Genomic DNA, 22172 nt, shown 5'->3' on the forward strand with positions numbered 1-22172 from the left:
AAGAAAGAAGGATATACAAGCTTTTGCTTTCAGCCAAGATTTCTAAGTTGATAATACTCCTTACTGCTTAGTGTGTGTTGAGATACCTCTCATATTAACCCTATGAGCCGACTTCTCTTATTTTTTTAATAAAGATTTTATTTATTTATTTGACAGAGATCACAAGTAGGCAGAGAGGCAGGCAGAGAGAGAGGAGGAAGCAGGCTCTCCACGGAGCAGAGAGCCGATGCGGGGCTCGATCCCAGGACCCTGGGATCATGACCTGAGCCGAAGGCAGAGGCTTTAACCCACTGAGCCACCTAGGCGCCCCGACGTCTCTTATTTTATAGTTGTGGAAACTGAGACTCAGCAGGGTTTAGTGATTTTCCTAAGGTTATAATGCTGGGGAGTGGTGGCATTAGAATCTGAACTTGGGTTGTGTGACTCTGTTATGGTGAGGGGCCTAGAAAACAGATGCTGGAAAGGGGAGATAAAGAACAGGAGAAAATGTAGCCTGAAGAGCCAGGCAAAGATACTTGAAGAACCTATGTGGAAGGGCAAATCAGTTTTTATATTATTGTGGAGAGAAGCAACAAGTGGAAATTACACAAAGGAGCACTTTTTTATAGGAAGAACTATCCCTAATGGACTAGAGAGCATGAGCACACCCCACCCTAGGGAGGCAGGGGAAGCCAGAGGGTGTGTTGGCAGTCTCATTTTTTTGAGGAGGAAACAAACACCTCTGGGTGGTCAAGATTTCAGTAGTCTTCACAGTTTCTTCTCTTTTCTCAGTCACAGAGAGTTAAAAGACCCCACCCCTTCCTCTTAGGGCCAAGCGACCTGCAGGGGAGCCCTGCCCGTCTTCACTGGCCTCCTATGGCTCCAATCCCAGGCCAGCAGGAAGCCTGAGCTTGCCAAACTGGGTGAGCCAGGGCAGGAGGAAGCAGAGCGGGAGTAGCCCATCTGAGTTCTCTTTCGCCCTTTCCTGCAACTTTGCTACTCCATGGGGGCGGAGGAGGGAGGGGGGAGGTGATAGCCGCGTAGGCGTGTTAGAGAAAAACACGGAAACAGGAGAAATGGAACCATTAAAGAAGGGTGACTAATATATGTTAGTTGCAGTATGGAAAAGATGTTTTCATTTGTAAAGCCCTTGGGGAATCCATTCTTTTTAAAGCTGGGGTTTCATCCTGAGTGCTATCCTGGTTAAGTCTATTAACACTTTTCATACCTCAATTTCTTTATCTGTGAAGTGGGTATGACATTTCCTGTTTTATCAACCCCAGATGATGTACTGCCTATCAACAAGCTGGTGTGACAGCTGAGTGCCACAGGCAGTAGTCACTCAGACTTGAGTTCAAGTCCATTCTCTGCAATTTTCCGGTTAGAAACTTAGAAAAAAGTACCCAAGCTCTCTCTGCTTTAGTTTCTTCATCAGTGAAAATGAGGGTAGCAAAAGCACTTGCCTTAAATGGTTGTCTTTAGGGGTAAATCAGATAATACATGTAAACGGTAGAACCAGGACCCCCAAACCCACTCCAAAGATACATTACAGTTGCCTCACAACCCTAATGCATACAAATCAACAGCAGAGTGTAGGGAAAAGATTCGATAGAAACACAACAAATTGCTAACCGTGTTTATTTCTGGATGGCGAGGTTATGATCTATTTGTTTTTCCTTTATATTTTTTGGCATTTTCCAAGCCACTTTTATAATCAAAAGAAAAGCTGTGTATGTTCAGATGCCTTGAGATCATTGCAGTGGTCTCCACTGCATTAAAATCTTTGGCAATATTCTCTCACAATCTTTTCAGCAACTGCTTCAAGTAGGCATCATTATCTCCATTTTCTAGATGAGGAAATGAGGCTGGTAGACGTTAGAGAGCTGGTTTAATTTTCAGATCTTATTGCTGCTAAGTGGCGGACAGCCAAGGTCCATAGGCAGACCTGGCTGTCTCAAAGATAGGTGCTGGGCACAGGCCTGCTGGACGGTGGGGCTCAGTGCCCAGGACCCCTCCATCTGCCCCAGTTTTCAGGAAGCAGGGGCAAGGAGGCAGGCTGTTAGGATTGGACCTGTGGTGGGTGCATTTCCATGGATCCCCAGTGACTGCTGTACTGGTTCCCCCCATCCATATTCTGCTGGAGAATGTGGCCGGCAGAGTTGGGATTTTTCCTCCTCTCACTGCAAGGGAAGTCAAGGGAGGATCCCAGAGAGTCTTCCCAAGAAGAAACGCAGTTTCCACCATAAAGGTATCCAACAGAGGGACTAAAAATAATCGGATAACCACACAAGACTGGGGGAGGGAAGTGGGTGTGAGACATACCATCTATCATAGCCAAAAGGCAATAGATAATGGTCCTCTGGCTAAATCCATCTATGTAAGCATTTTAGGGAGAGAGATGGAGGTACCACCAGTCTTGAAAACACCACTGGCCCAATGTGGATTTTCTTTGGATCCAGGGGTGAGAGGGAGACTTTTGTTTTTCATCATAAGAGCTTCTGTCCTATTTGATATTTTTTTTTAGCTATATGTGTTATATCTTATTTAAAAAATTATAATTTTAAAAGTACAGTGGTCATCCGTGTGGATTCACATTCCACCTTGGCCAATTACGGATCTCGGGCAGTTTAGCTTCTCTAAACTGCAATTTAATCTTTTGGAAAACAGGAATAAAAACCACACTCACCCAGAGGGTTGCTCTGAGGATAAAATGAGGTAATGTATATAAAGTACATGGACCAGCACTGGCCGAAATTCAGCATCTGTAATTACTAACCATTGCTATCATTATTAATAATAAGCCAAGCGTTCGAATAAGACCCTGTGCTTTGCACACAGGCACATAGTAGGCACTTAATGCGTGGAAGTAATTGTTTCAAACCCTCTCCTGAGCCTGTAATTTTCCCAACCGGTGACGCAGGAGCCCAGCTTAAATATTGATGTGGTTACTGATTTATTCATCAGTCGGCTCTCCACTGCAGTGTCCGCTGAGGGCAAGCCCAGCCCTCCCGCCCCCCGCGGCGCGGTCTCGCAGCAGCAGTGGGACCCTGAAGGAGGTTGGAAGCGGCAGCAGCTCACCGGCTTCCAGCTCGCTGATGCGGGACTGTCACGTGCCGGAGCGGGACTCAGTTCTGGTTTCACGCAGCATCTTCCCGGGCAGGGGCGGGCTGGAGGATGGGGAGCGCGGCTTGGGATGAGGGGGGCCGCGGGGTCCCGCCCCACACCCACTTGCCCGCGCCAACGGGATGGCCATCCCTGGAGGGGCGGGCCGGGGCAGTTTTAGGGCAGGACTTTCGGAGCGGGGACAGCTCAGAGAAAGATTTGGGATTGGCCAGGAGACGCGGAGCGGGATTTTCATACCCGACAGAGGATGCCGAGCTCCCGCAAGCTAGGCGGGGTTCCGCGGGCGCCCCCAGCCCGGGGCGGGGCCAATGCGGGAGCCCCGCCCACTCCTCTGCGGAGGCCGCACCCCTTGGTCCCAGTTGTCCTCTCCAGCTGCAGGCGGGCGTGCGGAGGCAGTGCGGGGGCGCGAGAGCCAGGCCCCCACCGCACTGCCGCACCGCCTCGCGGGTCTGGGTCGCGGGGCGGGGCGGGGCGGGAGGCGGGGCGCTGACGTCGCGGCGCGGCCGGCGGCCGGGGAGGCGGGGAGGCGGCTGCCAGCTCGGCCCAGCCCAGCCAGCAGCTGCGGCGGCCCGGTGGCGGCGGCGGCGGCGGTGGCGGCGCTCGGAGCCGGCTCCTGACCGCCCTCCGCCGCTGCCCGGCTCCTCTCGCGGTCTCCGTCTCTGTGGCCGCTTCTGCCGGCCTCGTCCGCCGCCTCCGCCATGGCCCTGGTGCGGGGCGCCGAGCCCGCCGCGGGGCCCTCCCGCTGGCTACCCACGCACGTCCAGGTGACTGTGCTGCGGGCCCGCGGGCTGCGGGGCAAGAGCTCAGGAGCGGGCAGCACCAGCGACGCGTACACGGTGATCCAGGTGGGCCGCGAGAAGTACAGCACGTCGGTGGTGGAGAAGACGCCGGGCTGCCCAGAGTGGCGCGAGGAGTGCTCTTTCGAGCTGCCACCCGGTGCCCTGGACGGCCTGCTTCGGGCGCAGGAGGCCGATGCGGGCCCGGCTCCCTGGGCGGCGGGCTCCGCCGCCGCCTGCGAGCTGGTGCTCACCACCATGCACCGCTCGCTTATCGGCGTCGACAAGTTCCTGGGCCAGGCCACGGTGGCGCTGGACGAGGTCTTTGGCGCAGGCCGCGCCCAGCATACGCAGTGAGTAAGGGGCGCCGAGAGGGCGGAAACGGTTAAAGGAGAGCTCGCTGGGCGGGGCTGGCGGGGGAGCGGGACCCCCGAACCTCGGCCGGGGCGGTGCGCCCTTTGCCGCGAGCTCAAGGGCGTAAACCGACCAGTTGCTCTTTTGCATTTTGGGTACCGTTCCTTGCGACGACGGTCTGTGCTTGACTGCTGGTGTGTCCTTGCGAAGCCTAGGGGGAGGTATAACTGGTGGGCTAGACTTACGAGTAGATTGCCAAGTAAAGTTAGGAGTGGGATCCAGAGGCCCTTGGACTGTGGGAACCTCAAGAAGGAAAATTTGGGGGCCTTTCTTAGGGCCTCCGGGCCTGTCTCCCTTTCCTGGAAGGGGAGGGGCACTGCAGCCGCCTGCCCCAAGCCAGGCCCGCAGGGGAGTGGAGAGGCGCTGCCTCGCCTTGTGGGGGAAGGAAGGTGCAGTGTTCTACTTGAGGGCGACACTGACCAGAGATGCCCCACTAAATCTGGAGATTGCAGAGGGCATCTGCTTCTTGCCTTCTTTGCTTCTTTGGATGCCCTCTGCCACCTAGAGACATACGCCTCTGGACCCCTGGCCCTCTGTGTCCCCTGTTCAGAAAGCCCGAGAGCCTCCTAATTAAAGGAAGGAAACCCTTCAGGGGGCTTTCAAGTGTCTTATCTGTCCTGCTTGAGGTGAAGGCAGCGGCATGGTTAACGCACAGCGGGGGATAATCTCCCGGCCTCTTCCACCTGGAAGGGCCTGTGCGGGTTTTTAATCATTTGTCTTGGCCTTGTTTAACCTTCCCCAGTGTTAAGATCAAGGCTTCAGACTTGGAGCCCCATTTCCTGTTTGGACTTGGGCAGGATCTGAAAGCCAGTCCCCAGGACTGACCACCTGCTGTGGGTCCTTTTGAGGGGTTAACTGGGGTGATACCTCCCCTGGACCCCGTGGGCCCTGGAAGGGGATGATAAGGGGATGGGCAGGTGTGCCCTGGGTGTGCCATGGGTGGGGACAGGTGCTGAAAAGGTTTGCCCATGTGGAATGGCATCTGAGTAAATCTAGAAAGGCTTATTAGAGAGGGATGAGCCTGGTGCAGACCCATGTGAGAGCAGGATTTGGTTAGAAAGGATCTGACCTTGAACATTTTTCAAAACCTGTGTATGTAGGAAAGGGCCTTGGTGGCTCTGCGGGCTGGAGTGGGAAGCTGGCTAGCATGGGGCAGGTTCCAGGCAGGGCTGTGACCTGGCTCCATCTCCCCCACCCCTGGCCTTCTCCTCTCCTTCCCTCCTGACTTGCTGTTTGGTTGTGGAATCATGTGGTATAGTTTGGCCCTTGTTTTGTTTTTTTTCCTCCCCTTTTCTGTCCTCTCCTTCCTTTCTGCCCCTTTCTGCCTGAGGGAGGCCAAGGGGTGGGGGTGGGGCAGAAAGCTCTCCTCTGGGTCTCTTAGCCCTTTCTTTTCCCCAAGCGGCTCCTGTCCCCAAATCCATTCCATCCCTTTCTTTCATAGTCCTTCAGTCTCCACCACTAGGCTCACGACCAGACTGGTGGATGACACTGCTGGTGGCTGGGGGAGGGGAAAGACAGAAAGTCTCTGGGCTTGTGGGGAAAGGCCTCTGTGAAGTCAGTGCCTTAGGATCAGGGGAGCTTTGATTTTTTTCAGGTTCTGCCCTTGCTTTCTTCTGGCCTTTGAATCTTCCTTAGCTGAACTGTTTGTAAGCCCAGGTGGGCCTGTTTTCAGGCAAGGACTGTCCCTCTTTGAGAATTTGACTTGCCACCCCATTCAGATCAAGATTAATTTACTTTATAGAAGTCATCATTCCCACCAGGATCTTTCCAAACCTACCCCCTGCTTTCCTCTGGTTTGTTGACCTGGGTTATTTATAGAACGTGGAGGGGGCAGGAGAAGAGAGGGGCACTCCTGGTGGGCAGAGGCAAAGTCTGTGAAATATGCCTGATCTTCCAGTACACTGGACCTAACAGCGTACCAACTGACGGATGGTGAGGGCTGCTGCTCCCACTCGGGTCCCCACCTCCAGCCTCTGATTTTTTTTTTTTAATTTTATTTGTTTATTTGATAGAGAGAGAGATCACAAGTAGGCAGAGAGGCAGGCAGTGGGGAGGAAGGTGGGGGGGGGGGTGGTGGAAGCAGGCTATCCCAGGACCTTGAGATCATGACCTGAACAGAAGGCAGAGGCTTAACCCACTGAGCCACCCAGGCGCCCCATCCAGCCTCTGATTTTAATGGCCATTTCTGGTGACATTTCCTGGGAGCATCCCGGCATGAGCTACTGAGATAGTGAGTCGCACATTCCCCAGTGGAGAGAGAGCAAGATGGAGAGGACCAGGGTGTACCCTCCTCAGCTTTGGGTAATGATGGAAAAGAACAGTATCCACTCTAATGCCAGGAGCCAGCTGTGGTGGTTTCAGGGAAGACAAATGGCAGCCCTGTGTTGCCAAGATAGAACCTGACTGGCAAAGGCAGCCTCATGGTTATGGGGAGGGGGCTGTGGAGCTACAAGAAATAGATTCCGGTTTCAAACTTCCCACCTTGTGGTGAGTCAAGTAAACGCTTGGTGCCTCAGTTTTCTCATCTGTCCAGTGGGGCTAGTGTTACAAGACTGAAGTAAGGCCTGAAATGAGAATGCAGTTAAAGCACCTAGGCATGGCTGCTGGTGAGTGAACAGCAGTGATAGTGGAGGGAGGTTTTGATAACAGTGTCTGGTAGCTCTGGTCTGGAAGATGTCCCTGCCCTTGAACAGCCTCTCATGTGATGGGGGAGACAATACAGAGCTTAGAGCCTGGGTTTGGGAAAGCCCCAGGAACATGGGTGGCAAAGTACGTATAGGAGTAGGAGAGCTCCTGACAAAATAGGCTGGCCCTTTGCAGGCCTCCATTCTTTTTGCTGCTAGAGGTTTGAGAAATTAGGGCTGGACTTGGGCTCGGCAGTGCTCAATCCAGACTTGGGTCAGCTTGCAGGCCTCCCCAGCAGCCTGGACTGCAGCTGCCCCTGCCCTCTCCAGAAGGCAAGACCGTCCGTGTTTCAGAACATGAAGATGGCTTTCATTCCCAGTTCTGTGACTTATTAGCAGGCAAGTTACTTAACCTGTTTCCTCATTTCTACAAAGGTCACAGTTATAATTATGGAATGATAAGATTAAATAAGACCATGTCTGAAAAGGCCTTAGTATAGTTCTAGACCTAGAGTAAGCCTTCAAAGAGCGGAGGTTGTCGTTTCTCTGAGGACCTTGGTGGGGTGGATGGTATGGGACACCTCAGTGTTCCATGATGCTCCTTTGTCAAGGGGTGCTCTTTGAGGTCAGGATTTCACCAGAGGCTTTCAAAGAACTGAAGAGGAAGTTCTCAAAACATAATTTAACATGATACAGGAGGAAACTGATTATGACCTTTTCCCCTCAGTGAAGCCATTCATGGATCATCATGGATCTGAAAATCCTAAGATGCTTCTTCACTATTTCCTTTCTGGTTTTTAGCTCTAGTACCCTTGGTGGGTACTGTGTGTGGAGGGGGTGTTATGTATGAAGTAAAAGAGTCCCTGCCCTAAAGAACCCCCATCCTGGGCCCATCAGATTGATGGGTAGAGCCTGGCCCCTTGTGGAGCCTGAGTCTGGGCTTAATTTGGTTTGGGACCAGTTCGTCTTTTTTTCCTCCTAAAGAGTAAAACCGCTGGGCAGGCTGCTAACTGCAGCACCCTGAGATTTTGTCGGCCCTGTCAGGGGCCATTGATTTTATGGAGGGCTTCCGGGAGGCCTGTAGCTGCCCAGGACCACTGCAGTTTGAGATAGTTGTCTTCCGCCTGACTGATCACGGCGGCCTGAGATCCCCTCAAAGGTGGTGGGTTTGGGGTCACTGGGGGAGGCACCTGAAGGAAAATGCAGCCTGCTGGCCCAAGGTTGGAATGGTTTTTGAGGGCTTCCATTCATCTCTCAGCCTCCACACGGCCTGCACCTTCCTATGCACGTGACCCTCTCGCCACTGGTTTCCAGATGTGACCGCTCCCCAGGAAGCAGCTGAGGCCGCAAGGGTCCTGGGCCCAACCCTAAAGTTCAGCTCCAGCTCCAGCCCCAGACCTGTGGGGCTGCTGGGGGAGTCTGCTTTGGCCCGGAGTGTTCCTGTGGGGAAGGGTGTGGCCATATTTAAAAGCCAGTCATTAGGGTGCAGGAGACTCCAACTCCCTTAGTTCTGGGGTGGTTTTTATTGAGGATTGCTTGAGCAGCAGTGGCTGGGGGAGAGGGGAGGAGAGGAAGTGACTCCTCCATCAGACTGGGAGGCTCCTGGTTGGCACAGCAACTTCCTCTTCCCTCAGGCTCTGGCCCTGGGTGGGAGCCCTGGCTCTGCCCTGTACTGCTCTCCCTGTAGCCAGCCAGGGATAGGCATAGCTCAGCAGATCCTTGGCCCCGGGCGGCCACAAGGGCTGTCCTTTCCTCCAAAGGGGGCTGCCCGCTCTGCCTGTTATTGCTGCTTCCGTGGTGCTGTGACGCTCTTGCCTACGCGAAATGACTAGTCAGGCCTTGTCCAGATGTTTCCCCTGCCCTTCCCACCCTGCGCTGGAACAGATAATTAACACAATGGCAGGAGCTCTCTGGGAATCAGTACTCTGTTTTTTCCTTGTGCAGGGCCAATCCTCTGCAAAATGGTATCATCATCAAAAAGCGTTGCCCTTTTCCACAGCCAAGTTTTAAAAAAAAATGAGTCTACATGTGGGTCCTTTCTATACCTGGCGGTCCTGCCAGGGAAGAGTCTTATGGTTTTGCTCTTACTAAACCCCTTAGGTTACTTCTTGCCTCAGGAAGGATGGCAGCCAGTGAGGAGAGCTGAGCTTGGCCGGTCGGGCTGAGGCCCCTGTGTGGGGCTGGGCCCAGGCCTCTCCTTAGCGAAGGGGAAGCAAGCAGGGACCCTGCAAGTTCCAGAGGAGCTGCCCAGAGGAGGGGCTTTGTCCCAGGCCACCTCGGCCTTCAGCTGACCCAGGGGTTGGGGGGGAGCACAGCCCTTGCTTATGGAATTCTAATGTCAGAGCTAGCAGAGGGCTTAGCCCTGTGGGGACTGAGGCTGGGGAGGGTGGGGCTCTGTTAGGCCTGGCAGAGCTGTAGGATTTATGGTAAGGGAGAGATGGCATTTGGGGCCCTGTGTGCCTCCCAGGTTTCTGGGGAAGTGCCTGTGGGATTTTAGAGAGAAAGGGGGACATTTCTGCTGGGATAGGGGAGGGGGCCTTGGGGTTTATCTGTGGACTGGGAGGGGTGGTCTCATGCAGAAGCTCTTCTGGAGAGCCTGGGCAGAGGCCTGCAGGGGCCACTGGGTGCGGTGGGGTGAAGTTCTGAGGAGGGGAGGACGTGGCTATCCCAGCCTGCATGCCCGGAAGGTGCGGCTTGGTTAGGAGGATGAATCCCACATTTGGAGGAAGAGCCGTAGGCAAGAGCTGTATTTTCAGGCCTTGCCAGGGAGCACTGGAGATATTCAGAGCAGACAGGGCCGCCGGTCTTAGCGGTGGTCAGGGACGCCTCCTTGAGGAAGAGACATACTCTGAAGACCTGTGAGGTCCTCGCTGGCAGCATGTAGCACTGTCTTGGGGTCCTGTTATGGGCTCCTTAGCGAGGCGTACCATCAATGAAGCCCTTTCTCTGTGCTGCCGTTGTCCTAAGGACTCAACTTAGCTCACGGGAAACGCTGGAGGTGGAGGTACTCTTACTGTTTAACGGATGGAGAAACAAAGGCACAGAGAGGTGAAATGACTTTTCTAAAGACACACAGTACAAGGCAGAGTCAGGATTTGGACCCAGGCACTTCACCACCCCTCTGTACTGCCCACCCTCAGTTTCCCTCCATATCTTCTGTGAGCTAGCTCTGCATAGGACCAGGGCTTGGCCGCTGCCTTCCTGAGGGTTCCGCTGACCTTCCCAGAGCCCATCTCTGTGGTTCGCCCCATGGCTCTGTAAGCATGGCCTGCTTCTCCTATGCGAGGCCTCGGCTGACTGGGGTAAGCGTGTTTGAGCTGTGGCTCTGAATCTGGTCGCGTCTGCCTCCCGGGGCTGGGGGTGTTGCGGAGTACTTCGGGAAGGAGGGTATCAGCACCAGCAGAGTGTCTCTCAAGAGCTTGGGGGAGGCCTGGGAAGCTCTGCCTTGGCCCTGGGCACCCCCACCCTGGGCAGATTTGCTCCCATTGGCTTGTGCAGTAAAGCGGAGCTTGGGAGCATCAGCAGATATGAGACTTTCTGACCTTTCTCAAGAATCACATGCTTGTTTTACTATGACAGAATGCTCTGAGCCATCTAGGGCCTTACAGCAATGCTGTCATTTGCATTTTTTTTCTTTTCTTTTGTTAAGTATCTAGGGAGCTATTAGGAGGCAACCACTGTGCCTAGGTCAGGGCTTTGGAAAAAGCAAGAGAAGGAAATGTATAGCCCTTTCCCTAGAAGGGCAAAAATGTGTTTGAGACTAGATTTATCCAGGAAGGATAATTACCCTATAAAACATCATGTACAATTGTGAGAGAAAGAAAGGGTCAGGAGAAGGGTGAACTCAGCAGGGTTGGAGTGATCAGGGTGGGCATCCTGGGGGAAGCAGGTCCTGGAATGACCATTGAGGCTGTGATGGAGACTGGGAGAGTTTCATGGAGACGGAGACTGCCTTGGAAAGGGAAAGTGAGTGTTTTGGGGCTGGGCGAGGAGAGGGAGTGGAGGAGAGCCGATTTTCCTTTCCCCTGTGTCTCTCTCAGCAAAGCAGCCTGACTTGACTTTCTTTTTTTTTTTTTTTAGTTCACCTGGTTCAAATTCTGAAGGTACAGAATGTATGCAATGAAAAGTCTCCCTTGCCCTGACCTTGAGTCATCCAGCTCCTTTCTTCAGAGGGAACCAATATTGCCAGTTCTTGGGTATCCATCCAAAGTTATTCTCTGCATTTAACATTTGTTTGCACAAACGCAGTGTTCTCTGCAAATAGGTTATACTTATGATCAGCTTGACTTTCCCACATAGGATGTTTTTTTATTGTCTCCACCTGTTGTGAATCTAAACCAAGACCCTGGCTGAGGGGCCAGGTGCTACTTAGCTTTGTCCTCCATGACCTAAGACTCTTGTTTTGGGTGAATATGGGCTTAGGAGCAAACTGGGGAGGGGGTGGGAGTAAGCAGAATCTCTTCTTATTCCCCACCCCCCATCTGACCGAGACCACCTGGGAGAGGTCATCTTGCTGGTTCCCTCCTTCTCCCTGGGCAGGGTCATCACTGGCTGGTCCTGGGCCACCTTGCTCCCGTGGGGCTGATGACAGCTTATAAAAGGCCCTTGATAGACCGTGAACCCAAATCTTTATGTGTGGTTTGGCCTATTTTTCAGAGTGCTTTCCTGGCATCACCTCATTTCATTCTTTCCTAAGGGCAGACAAGGTGACCCCCATTTTTTACAGATGTGGAGACTGGGGTCTCAGGAGGTGAAATGACTTGTCCAACATCATGTGACTTGTGTGACCAGATTATGCAGCCGGATTTCTGACTTCTAGGCGCGGTGCTTTTTTCCCTACTTCATTCTTTTGGCTGTTACATATTTTCTGTTGCTATCAGGGTGGTTAAACTTGTTTCTAGGCATTTTAATAGCTTTTTCTCTGCCAAGTGAGTATGGTCGCTGGCGAGTCTGAGGCCAGCCGACAGCAGCAGGCCTCTGGAACCCACAGGAGTAGGGGGCATGAGGATCTGCTGAGATGTTTGCATCTGGGAGGGTGGGGAGGAGGACCTGGCTGGGTTCTGAGGTGAGTTAGGCAAGCCATGCTCACAGAGGCTGGCGTGGCTCAGGAAGTGATGGGTCTGGGCTCTGAGGACCTTCGGTGCTAGAGTAGGTGATAGAATCATCTCCGGGCCTGATAAGAGGCAATATCCTGCGGGAGGACTGTGTCTGGCTGGCAGTTTTGCTGTAGAGACCAAGTCAAAGGGTGGGTTTGATGGTGGGTGTGGGGAGCCAGAAGAAGTTGGGCCTGAGGCCCTGCTCACCTCCTGTCTGATAGCATGTGAGGAGGAGTGCTCGTGCGGGGGATTTGAAGGCCTCCGATGGAGGAGACTCTGGGGACAATGTTTTCCAGCTGTCCCCCCTGCCCTTCACTGGCTCCTCTTATCGCCCCACTGTTACAAGGGTGAAATGGTGGCTTTAAACCCTCTTAGTAATTCAGATCCATGGACTAGAACCTGGGTCTCCTGCCTTCCTGCTATGCCCGTAAGATAATTTTTTTCAACTGATTTTTGGGACTAGCTGAGCCCTTGCCAATTCCATCTCATTTATCCAGCAGGTACTGGAATGTGTTCCATATGTCAGGCCCCGCCCCTGGGCTTGGGGGATACAAGGTGAGTGGCAGTCCCTGCTGTCACTAAGGACAGAGAGCTCAGGGCCAAGGCCTGCTGCCAGAGGAAAGGGGCCCCTCCTGCCTTCCCCATTGCTCCTGTCCTAGTTTTGGATTCTTTTTTCTTTCTTTCTTTTTTTTTTTTAATTTCTGTTCTGGACTGTTATTATAGCTGCTGCTGCCTTTTTATAAACCAGAATGCCAGTTTATTAATTTAGGATGAGAAATCATTACACCTGTGGAGGCATAAGGAGTTGTTCAGGTCAGCCCAGCCAGGGGAACTGCCTGTCACTCCTGCCTCACCTTGGTGCTGTCCCTCTCCCACCTGTCCTATACTATTCCTACAGTACAGCCTCCAGCAGGCCCTGTCCTTGTTTATACCCTGTAGCGCTCTTTGGGGTCCAGAACAGAGCTCGGTCCTTTCCTGTGGTGTTCGAGGCAGTCTCCTACCTACCCCAGGGCACCTTTCTGCCTCACTTTCCCTGTCAGCCCTGGCATCTGCATATTTTGTTTCTTCCACCTGGAATGTCTCTCTGGCTCATTGCCTCTTTGCTCCTCTTCCCTCAAGGCCCAGGATCAATGTCATGTCCTTCACCACCCCTCCCAAAATCATTTTACTACTTTGTGCATTTTTGCAGCATGGATCACTTTCCTGATTTGTGTGGCTATCTTATTTCCCCACCAAGATGTGAGCTTCTCAAGGACTCTCTCCCTTTCTTATTCCTGGCAGACACTTGCGAAATATTTTGAGTGAAGGCCTAGCCTCGGCCTCCCATGGTTGGGCGGATTTCATGGGCGGGAGCCCTGTGCCTCAAAGAGGGATGATTTTGGCATCAAGTGCCAGACCCTGTGCTCGAGTGTGGCCATGAATGGGCAGGACTGAACTCACGGGGCAGCACAAGGCTCAGAGACCAGGGTTCAGTCACAGGACATGGAGAAAAAGCCTGTGTCCTGGCCCAAGGCTACCCCTGACCTCTGGGGTCTAATGGAAACTGCACTGTTAGTTCCAAGTGGGACCAGAAGGAGAGTGTCAGTGAGTCCGTGCTCCCTAACATAGCCACAATGCCCTTATCACACACAAAATCTACAGTTCCGTAACAATCACCCAGTGTCCAGACCATTCCCAGTTTCCCCTGATATCAGAACTGCTTCTTCATGGGTGGTTTGTCAAGTCAGGATCCAGACAGGGCTCCCATCCTGGGCCTGGTCAGGCCTCCCGGGATGACAGTCTTTATCTCGGACCCCTGCCAGATGGAGGAGCTGTCCGTGAGGCTGTCTGACACTGTGGCCCCAGTTCTCGGCCCCCTGAGCGCTAGTTGCTGGGTCTGCTAGGCCCGGTCCCCACGCCCTGCCTGCAGGCAGGAGTCCTTCCATCAGCCCCGCCATGGCCCTGCTTTCCATGTCCCTCCATCAGCAAGGCCTCGAGTGGGGCAGCGGGTCCCATTAGCCTGACCCAGTCATCATGAAGGTGCCCATCACCGTGGTTCTAGCGTTCACGGAGGAGTGTCCCCATGGTCCCCGCTTCTGCCTTTTCTTCCATGTCTGTCAGGAACCGGACAGCAGGAAGAGCTCTCCCTCTTAACTCTTTGGTCCCTCTGCGTAGGAATGGGCAGGATGGTGCCATTTGCTAAGGAACACCAGGAACGGCAGGTGTTTGCCAGCATTTTTCAGTTAGTGGTGACTTTCAGGTGAACTGCCCCCCCTCGCCCCAGGACAGTGTGCATATACTAGTCATCTACCGTGCAGGAGTTTCCTGCCAGAGCGGAGATTGAGGGCCTTGTGAGCCTAGGGATGGGGGCAAGAAGTGACTCGTCTTTGGGGCAGCAGGTGGCTTGAGGACAAATGTTTTACTCTGTACAGCATCACTTGAATGGCTGATGGCTGGCCTGGAGTAGGGATATGGGGCCAGATAATGTGAAGGACAGATATTTTGCTGTTTTCTGCTGCAATTTTCCCCAACATCGACTTTTTGGGTTGCATATCCTCTCTACTCCAGAGCCCTGCAGTCCCCCGTTTGTACTAACTCTCCAGATGGGGAGAATAAAGCCAGGGAGGGAGAACTTGGTCCGTGTATCCCTCTCTCTTTTGTGCCAGCTCCTCACTTTCCCTTCTGGAAGATTCTCCAGCCAGTACTTAAGGCCTCTTAGCTTCGTTTACCTCGGGGTGGGTGGGGTCTGATGCCGGCATCTGCCAGCTTTGCAGGACCCCTCAGCCGCAGCCTAGTGGTGGCCGTTCGGTAGCTGGAGGTGAGCCCTGTCTCTGGGGAGGCTGGGGTGGCATCTCGGGCATCAGAGAGAAACTGCACCCCTGAGGGGTTAGAGCTGGGGCAGGTGAGGAGCTCCCCCACCCCGGGTGTGAGAGGTTGTGGTCTGGGGGGGTTACGAGCAAAACATATTTGCTGGCTCCCTAGCTAGCAGGTGTGCTTGGCTGTTTTCATTTTTTGGGGTCACCTTTAGCAGCGTACAGGGTATCTGAGGGCTAGATGGAGCACTGTAGTGTGACGCTGGCAAGACTCAGGGCCTTGAGCCAGCCTCTGGCCCCTGGCCAGGCCCTCTCGTGCCCCTGGGTAGGACATGGGGAGCAGCGCCTTTCCTGTGCTTTGAAATCTCAGCCTGGGTGCCATGTAGTGGAGCAGGAGGAGACCTGCCTTTCTGCTGCCTTTGTGCCCTCCCTACTCTAGAGCAGATACTCTTAGCCCTTTCTGTGCCATGGACCGCTTTGGTCTCTGGTCGAAGCCTCTAGACCCCTTCTCCAAAGAAGGTCTTCAAATGTGTAGGATTACAAAGTACATCAGTGATACTGACATTCATTTATCACTATATGAAAGCATTTGCTGCAGTAACATGTCCTTTATCCCTGTGCTAAGTGATAGAGTGCAGGGGTTGTCTAATAACGTTTAAGTTCAGAGTATTGGTGAGTAGGAACCACATTCTGTGACATCTGCCACAGCTGTAATGGGATATGAGGATGTCTGGTTTCTCTTGGTGACCCAAGAGTTGCGCTTGCAGAGAGGGGCAGTCTAGTGCAGTGATCAAGGTCAGAGACTCTGGAGACGGAGCTTGAGTTCATATCCTGGCTCTGTGGCTTACTGACAAGAAGTACGACTTACCCCAGCTGACTTCTCTGTGCCCCTGTGTCTGCGTGGGCAAAAATACGTGAGCTGACACTTGAGTGGCAGGTCTTGTGTGCTGGGTCCCATTCTCTGAGTGCTCCACAGATAGCCTGCCTCATCCTCACAATGGTCTTGTGAGGAGAGCAGACATGCGTTTTCCCCGCATGATACATAGGTATGAAACACAGAGAGGTTAAGTGACCTCCCCCAGGTCATACAGGTGGTGGGGCTGGGGCTTAAAGCAGGCTGCCTGGCTCTCTCAAGATCTGCCTCCCACACCCACCTCATAGGGTTGTTAGAGGGATTAGCAAGATACGGTCAGTGTGGTGAGTGCCGAGTATAGTGTCCAGCCCACAACAATCGATAAAGGAGAGGTGTAGGCGTCTATGGGTGAGAAGATTCGTGTCCTAGTGGTGGGCTCGAGTGGGGTCAACACACAACCTCCCTCCATAGACCGCCGTTCACCAGGCTGTGCGACTCCCAGACCTGGCGGGTGCCTTCTCTCTCCGGGAAGTGAATGAGACTCTTCATTTAGAGCTGGGAAATGAGGCTGTCAGGATTAAAAAAGGCCTCCTTCTGGAACTGTCCCCTCTAAGCTTGGCATTTGGGGCTCCTCCCCTCAGAGGCCTCCTGTTGAAGGTGGTAAGCAGGGAACACCCTCTTTGCTTTTTGGGAGCGTCTAGTCTCCTGGGTGAGACCCATGGGTTTGTAACGAGAGAAGCATTACACAGTTGTTCAGTTGTGAACAGGGACGGACAAGTACCTAAGTCAATTCATAGATTAATTTGTTAGTTCATTGAACAGGTGTTTGAGTGGCTGCTATTTTAAGTGTTGGGGACGCAGAGATGAGCAGAATACAGTTGCTGCCTACAGAGCAGGGGAAGACAGACGTCACACAGCCATGTATACGTACATCGGTGTCCTGTGTGGGACACACACACACGCACACACACACATGTACACTGAAGAAACAGAATAAGGCAAGGAACGCTGGCAGCGGAGGGACTCAGGGAAGACTGAGGAGGTTCAGATGAGCTGACGCCTGATGGGAGGGAAGGAGGGAGGGAGGGAGGGAACCGTGGCCTGAAGGCCTGCCCTGTGTCTCAGGCAGAGGGAGAAGCAAGTGCAGTGGCCTTGTGGTGGGAACAAGCCTGACAGGTTCAGGGACATCAAGAAGGCCAATGTGGAATGAGTGACTCAGAGAGTGGAGCCAGGACTCAAAAGATGGGACCTTTCCACCATTCTGAGGAGGAGGCTGTGATGGGCGTATTTGCAGGAGGAGCAGGGAAGTGGGGGGACCGTCACATCCAGCAGGGCGATGGGGTGAAGGGGGAGCATTCTGGCTATAATTTGCCCATAGAGCCAGCAGAGTTCAAAGTTGGGATATGGGCTGTGAGGGGGAAAAAAGAGACCAAGATGGTTCCTGGGTTTGGGGACTGAAACAAGTGATGTGTGGGGACTCAGGGAGGGTGCCATGATTTGGATCATAAGCTGAATTTGGGACTGATAAGAACTGGGGATGAGTCAGGTGTGCCCGGACCTGTGTGTCACAGCCCCTGCTGCCCCTGGCTCTGGCACATGTAAGTTTGACATCCGCCCTAGGTCATTTATGGTGTGTGGCAGCCATTAGCCCAGCTGCGTTGTTCCCTGAGAGACAGGTGGAGGTGTGGGCAGAGGAGTAACTAAGGCCATAATGCTGGTAACAGGTGGGTCCACTAGCCCCCCACCCCTTCCATCCCACGTTTGTCCTCTGCCCCCTGGGTATGTGTCTGTGTGGGGGGTGTCTCGCTGGGGAAGAGGCTAAGGGCCGAGTCCTCAGTCCAAGCTGGGCCTGCTGAACTTCAGTCAGGTGCCTTGGGAATTTGGGGGAGGTTTGGCTGAGGAGCAGGTGGCCATGAAGGCTTCTTCATGGTTCTGTGCCCCCCAGGAATTCTGGACTCTGATGGCTACTGGGGAGGCTGGGCTGCCCTTAGACACGGTTTTCATGGCCTGTTTGGACACAGGACAAAACCCCAAGGTTCCCTCAATGACCTTCCAGGGCTGTATGCCCCTGGGATCGTGCCTGCATCTGTGGTGTACATCCAGGCCTTTTCTGGCCTCCATCCCCTCAGGGTGTCAGAGGACTGAGTGTTTGCATTCAGCTGTATGAGAAGTGCTACCTCTTTTAAAAAAATTTTTTTTAAAGATTTTATTTATTGGGGCGCCTGGGTGGCTCAGTGGGTTAAACCTCTGCCTTCGGCTCAGGTCATGATCCCAGGGTCCTGGGATCGAGCCCCGCATCGGACTCTCTGCTCAGCAGGGAGCCTGCTTCCTCTTCTCTCTCTCTGTCTGCCTCTCTGCATACTTGTGATCTCTATCAAATAAATAAATAAAATCTTTAAAAAGAATTTAAAAAAAAGATTTTATTTATTTATTTGTCAGAGAGAGAGAGAGCACAAGCAGGGGGAACAGCAGGCTGAGGGAGAAGCAGGTTCCCTACTCAGCACACGGAGCGCCATGCAGGACTCGATGTAACTTGTTTTGTAACCTGAGCTGAAGGCAGACGCTTAACCAACTGAGCCACCTGGGTGTCATGAGAAATGCTCTTTTTTTTTTTTTTTTTAAGATAAATGATCTTCTTCTTCTTCTTCTTCTTTTAAAGATTTTGTTTATTTATTTGACAGAGATCACAAGTAGGCAGAAAGGCAGGCAGAGAGAGGGGAAGGGAAGCAGGCTCCCTGCTGAGCAGAGAGCCTGATTGGGGGCTCGATTCCAGGACCCTGGGATCATGACCTGAGCCAAAGGCAGAGGCTTTAACCCACTGAGCCCCCCAGGCGCCCCGAGAAGTGCTACATCTTAAAGGCAAAGGGCATGGGCTGAGAGTTGGGCATCTTGATGTTCAGGTTCCAGCTCTGTGGCTTACTCTCTGGGTGATTTGGGCAAGTGACAGAGCTTCTCTGTAGGTTAGTTTCCCCAAGCCCAGAACGGGGATAATGGGCCTGGCCTCCTGGACAGTGTGGATAGTAAAGGGGGAACTATCGGTGTGGATGGGGGGGTGCCAGAAGGCTGACTCTGCCGGCTCTCTGACCCCATCACATGTCTTCCTGTCTCTCCCATGTGGCCTGTGGCAGGGCAGGCCTCCCCTGGAAGCTGTGTGGAAATGGAACCTCTCCGATGCCCTCGGCCTCCATGGCGTGGCTGCCAGCATGCCTGGGGCAGGTCCCAGACAGTGATCCTCTCTGCCAAACCCTTGTCTCCCGATTGCATGCTGCCTGGGCCTTGGCACGTTCAGGTGCCCCACTGCCATGACTGTCACACCATCTGAGAGTAGATGGGAAGCCTTGGCTCCATGCTGACTGGCGGCCGCAAGAGGAGGGTCTCCCACTGGAAGGCTGAGGAAGCAGAGGGTTAGGGAAGTAACCTGGTAAGTGAGGGGGCCCAGGTGTGCACTGAGGATGCAGAGCCCAGCTCTTAGTCACCAGGCTTTGCTGCCATAGGCATCCAAGCAGGGAGTGGGCAGAGCGAGAGGGAAGCGAGAGGGAGCGCAGGCAGGGACCCACGGAGGCCTTGTAGCATCTCGAGATTTACTGCTGTGCACCGTTCATTTCCTTTGTAACTCCGTACCTGGGGGGTACTCAGTAAGCATCTGCAGGGAACCCAGTCCCACTAGGGAGACCCCAGGCACCCAGGAAATGACAGTACCTGCTAGCCGTAGAGCAGAGTTGTGGTCTGGTCTGGTTGTGGAGTGAATTTGGTTCAGAGTGCGTGTGCCTGGTCAGAAAGAGGAGGGATCTGGCCAGGCCAGGATGCTGCGGCTATGAGGTCTTCCTAGAGGAAGTGGGACTTGGGCTGGGCCGTAGGACCCTGCAGTCACGTTCTCTGTGGGAGCCCCAGTCTGTGTGGATGGGATACCCAGTGCCTGTTTGCTCTGGGATCTGCTGCGTGTGGGGCTCTGTACAGAGAAAGTCTCCGTCACTTCGTGGAGGAATCATCAACCCACGCCAGCAATGTCTGTGGCCTTCTAGCCTGCAGGGGACTGTGTGCCACAGGGCCTGGCAGGTCCGGCATCTCTTAGGGGCCATCTGGACAGGCAGGAGGAAGCAGGAGCAAGGGGATGAGGGGAGGGATATCGCCTTTGTCAGGGAGCTGGTGTTTGTGTGGCCTTGCCGTCCTTGCCTGTGTGGGTCATACTCCTGGGAGAAGGCCTGCTCTTGAGTCCCAGGGCACCCAAGGTGCCTAGCAGGGTCCAGTGCAGTGCTGCCCTGGACTGGTAGGGAGGTAGGTGGGTGACAACGGCTGGGGCCCAGTTGCCATTCAAAGCCTAACTCTGCTCTGGATAGGGAAGTCTCAGAGAATGGTAAGGAAAGTCTTTTCTCCTCACTCTGGCCTTCCTGAAAAGTAGGTCAGAGAGAGAGAGAGAGACAGGCAGACCAGCAGACCAGATTCCCTGGGGAAGAGCAGGAGAGGCAGAGAAACAGAGGTGACCTTATGGGGGGGTGGAGAAGGGGAGGAGGCAAGGATCCTTTGAGCAGAGGACACCAGGTGTCACCATGGGCTAATGATGCTTCCTCCCTTCAGCTGAGGGGGTGGGACAGAGAGGCCAGCAGCCTATTCTGTGACCCAAGCAACTGAGGAGATAAGATAGGAGTGGGCGTTTACCTGTCTCTTTTCCCTATTAGGACAGAATGTATGCTCCTTATAAAAAATTCAAACTGGACAAAAATATAAATATTCTATGATGTAGACAGTCATTGTTCCCTGTAGCTGCCCCCCACCCAGATAGTGACTGTTAATGCTGTGACTTGGGGAGGGAGCAGCTGGGACTGTGAGGGCCCCTGACCTTTATGCCCTAGCAAGGATGTGTGTGCCTGCCCATTCCAGTTACCCAGAGTCTAGTGGGCTGGGGTAGGTCCAGACACTACTCTTTTGCCCCACATCCCAGGATCTTCCTGTGCTGCATAGGGCCTAGTCTAGGTTTGGGGAAAGTGACTAGGGCTTGACCTTTCAAGAGTTGAGTGTCAGGCGTTAGCTTGAGAAAGTAGGGGTGTGAGGATGTCGATGCAAGCTGGTTCATTTTTTCTAGTAAAGCTCCCCTCCTTCCCCTTCCACCCCCATGTGACACATGCTCTGACCTGTGTCTTCAATCTGTGTCTCTTAGTCTCTCTCTTCTCCCTGCACTCTTCCCACCCTCTCCCTGCCCCTGCTTACCATGAGAGCATGAAGATGTGCACCCATACTTGGAGTGTGGCCATCTACCCTCCCTGGTTGTGCCGTCTGTCCTGCAGCAGCCCGCCCAGGAGATGGGTCTCTCAGGTGTAGGAGGGAAAACCCAGCAACCCTGGTTCCCACTGCTTGGGGCATGATGTGGGTCACCCGTTAGAGGCCTGGCGCATAACCCATGATGGGCACACGAGGGTGCAGTCTTAATGGACGGTCCCAAATGGGTGCAACTGTATATGTCCCTGGGAAGAGCTCTTTTCATACCGAAGATCCCCCCACTCCCAACCTGTTTATGCCTGAGAAGTTCAGGGAGCTGGTCCTGGGGGGTGGGGACAGATCTTAGGGTTGGGCAGAGACCGCCAGAGCTCTGACTGAGGCAGGTGCGGGGGTGGTATAGCATGTGGTTTCTGTGTGTGTGTGTGTGTGTGTGTGGTGTAGTGTGCAGTGGGAGGGGTGGTGTGTGGGAGGGTGGGGAGTGTGGGGTGTGTGGGTGTGGTGTGTGTGTACTGAGTGTGTATGACCTTGAGGCCTTCAGTGACCCACTGACATCACCGGGCCTCATTCCACCTTCATGCTTCACCCGCTGCGTCTAGAATTCCAGGTAGAAAACTCTTTCCCTCCGAATTTTGAAGGCACGACTCCATAGGGTACCCAGTGTTGGGAGTGAGGACCCAGGGTTATTCTAATTCCTGAACATACGAACCTGTGTGTCCAGTGTCTGGAAGCTTGCAGGGTCTCCTTCTCCTCTGCCCGGTGTTCTGAAACCTCACCGGGACACCTCCCAGCCTGGTCTCTGTTCCTTGTGCTGCATGCGTGTGGCCCTTCTGTGCCGCTGCTCACGTCCTTCAGGTCCTCAAGACTTTCTTGTGTTATTTCTTGCCCGGTTTCTTCCTCCTTGTGCGCTCTGGTCCCTCCCAGTCCTCCTCCCATCTCCTTAAATTACTAGAGGATTGGTTGATTGATTGGTTGATTGATTGGTTGATTGATTGGTTGGTTGATGAGCAGCTTTAGGCTTACAGAAAAGCCTGGAAGGTACAGAGTGTTCACATACACTCCCTAGCTCTGGCCTTTCTCCTCCCCCCTCCATTGTTTCTTCTTTTATTAGCATCTCACATTAGTGTGGCACCCTGTTATAACTGATGAACCAATCCCAATGCATCATTATTAATTTGAGCCTGCAGTTTATATTATATATAAAACTTTGTCTTTTCTATTTTGTGGGTACAGCCAAATATATAACAACATGTGTTTACCATTACAGTAGCCTACAAAATAGTTCTACTGCCCTAAAAATCCCC

At 53.4% G+C, this 22172-nt stretch overlaps 1 protein-coding gene across 1 annotated transcript in view; it reads left to right on the forward strand.

Moving 5' to 3' along the window:
• The first annotated feature begins 3517 nt into the window (after nt 1-3517).
• Nucleotides 3518-22172, forward strand: part of RAB11FIP5 (RAB11 family interacting protein 5) — a 34793-nt gene continuing 16138 nt past the window's right edge. Inside the window, 1 exon segment of the mRNA XM_032873644.1 lies at nt 3518-4231. Coding sequence (XP_032729535.1) covers nt 3801-4231 — 431 coding nt within the window. The 5' untranslated portion in view covers nt 3518-3800.

The sequence above is a fragment of the Lontra canadensis genome, unplaced genomic scaffold (genome assembly GCF_010015895.1).
Source record: "Lontra canadensis isolate GAN:19392208 unplaced genomic scaffold, GSC_riverotter_1.0 scaffold50, whole genome shotgun sequence".
Classification (NCBI taxonomy): domain Eukaryota; kingdom Metazoa; phylum Chordata; class Mammalia; order Carnivora; family Mustelidae; genus Lontra; species Lontra canadensis.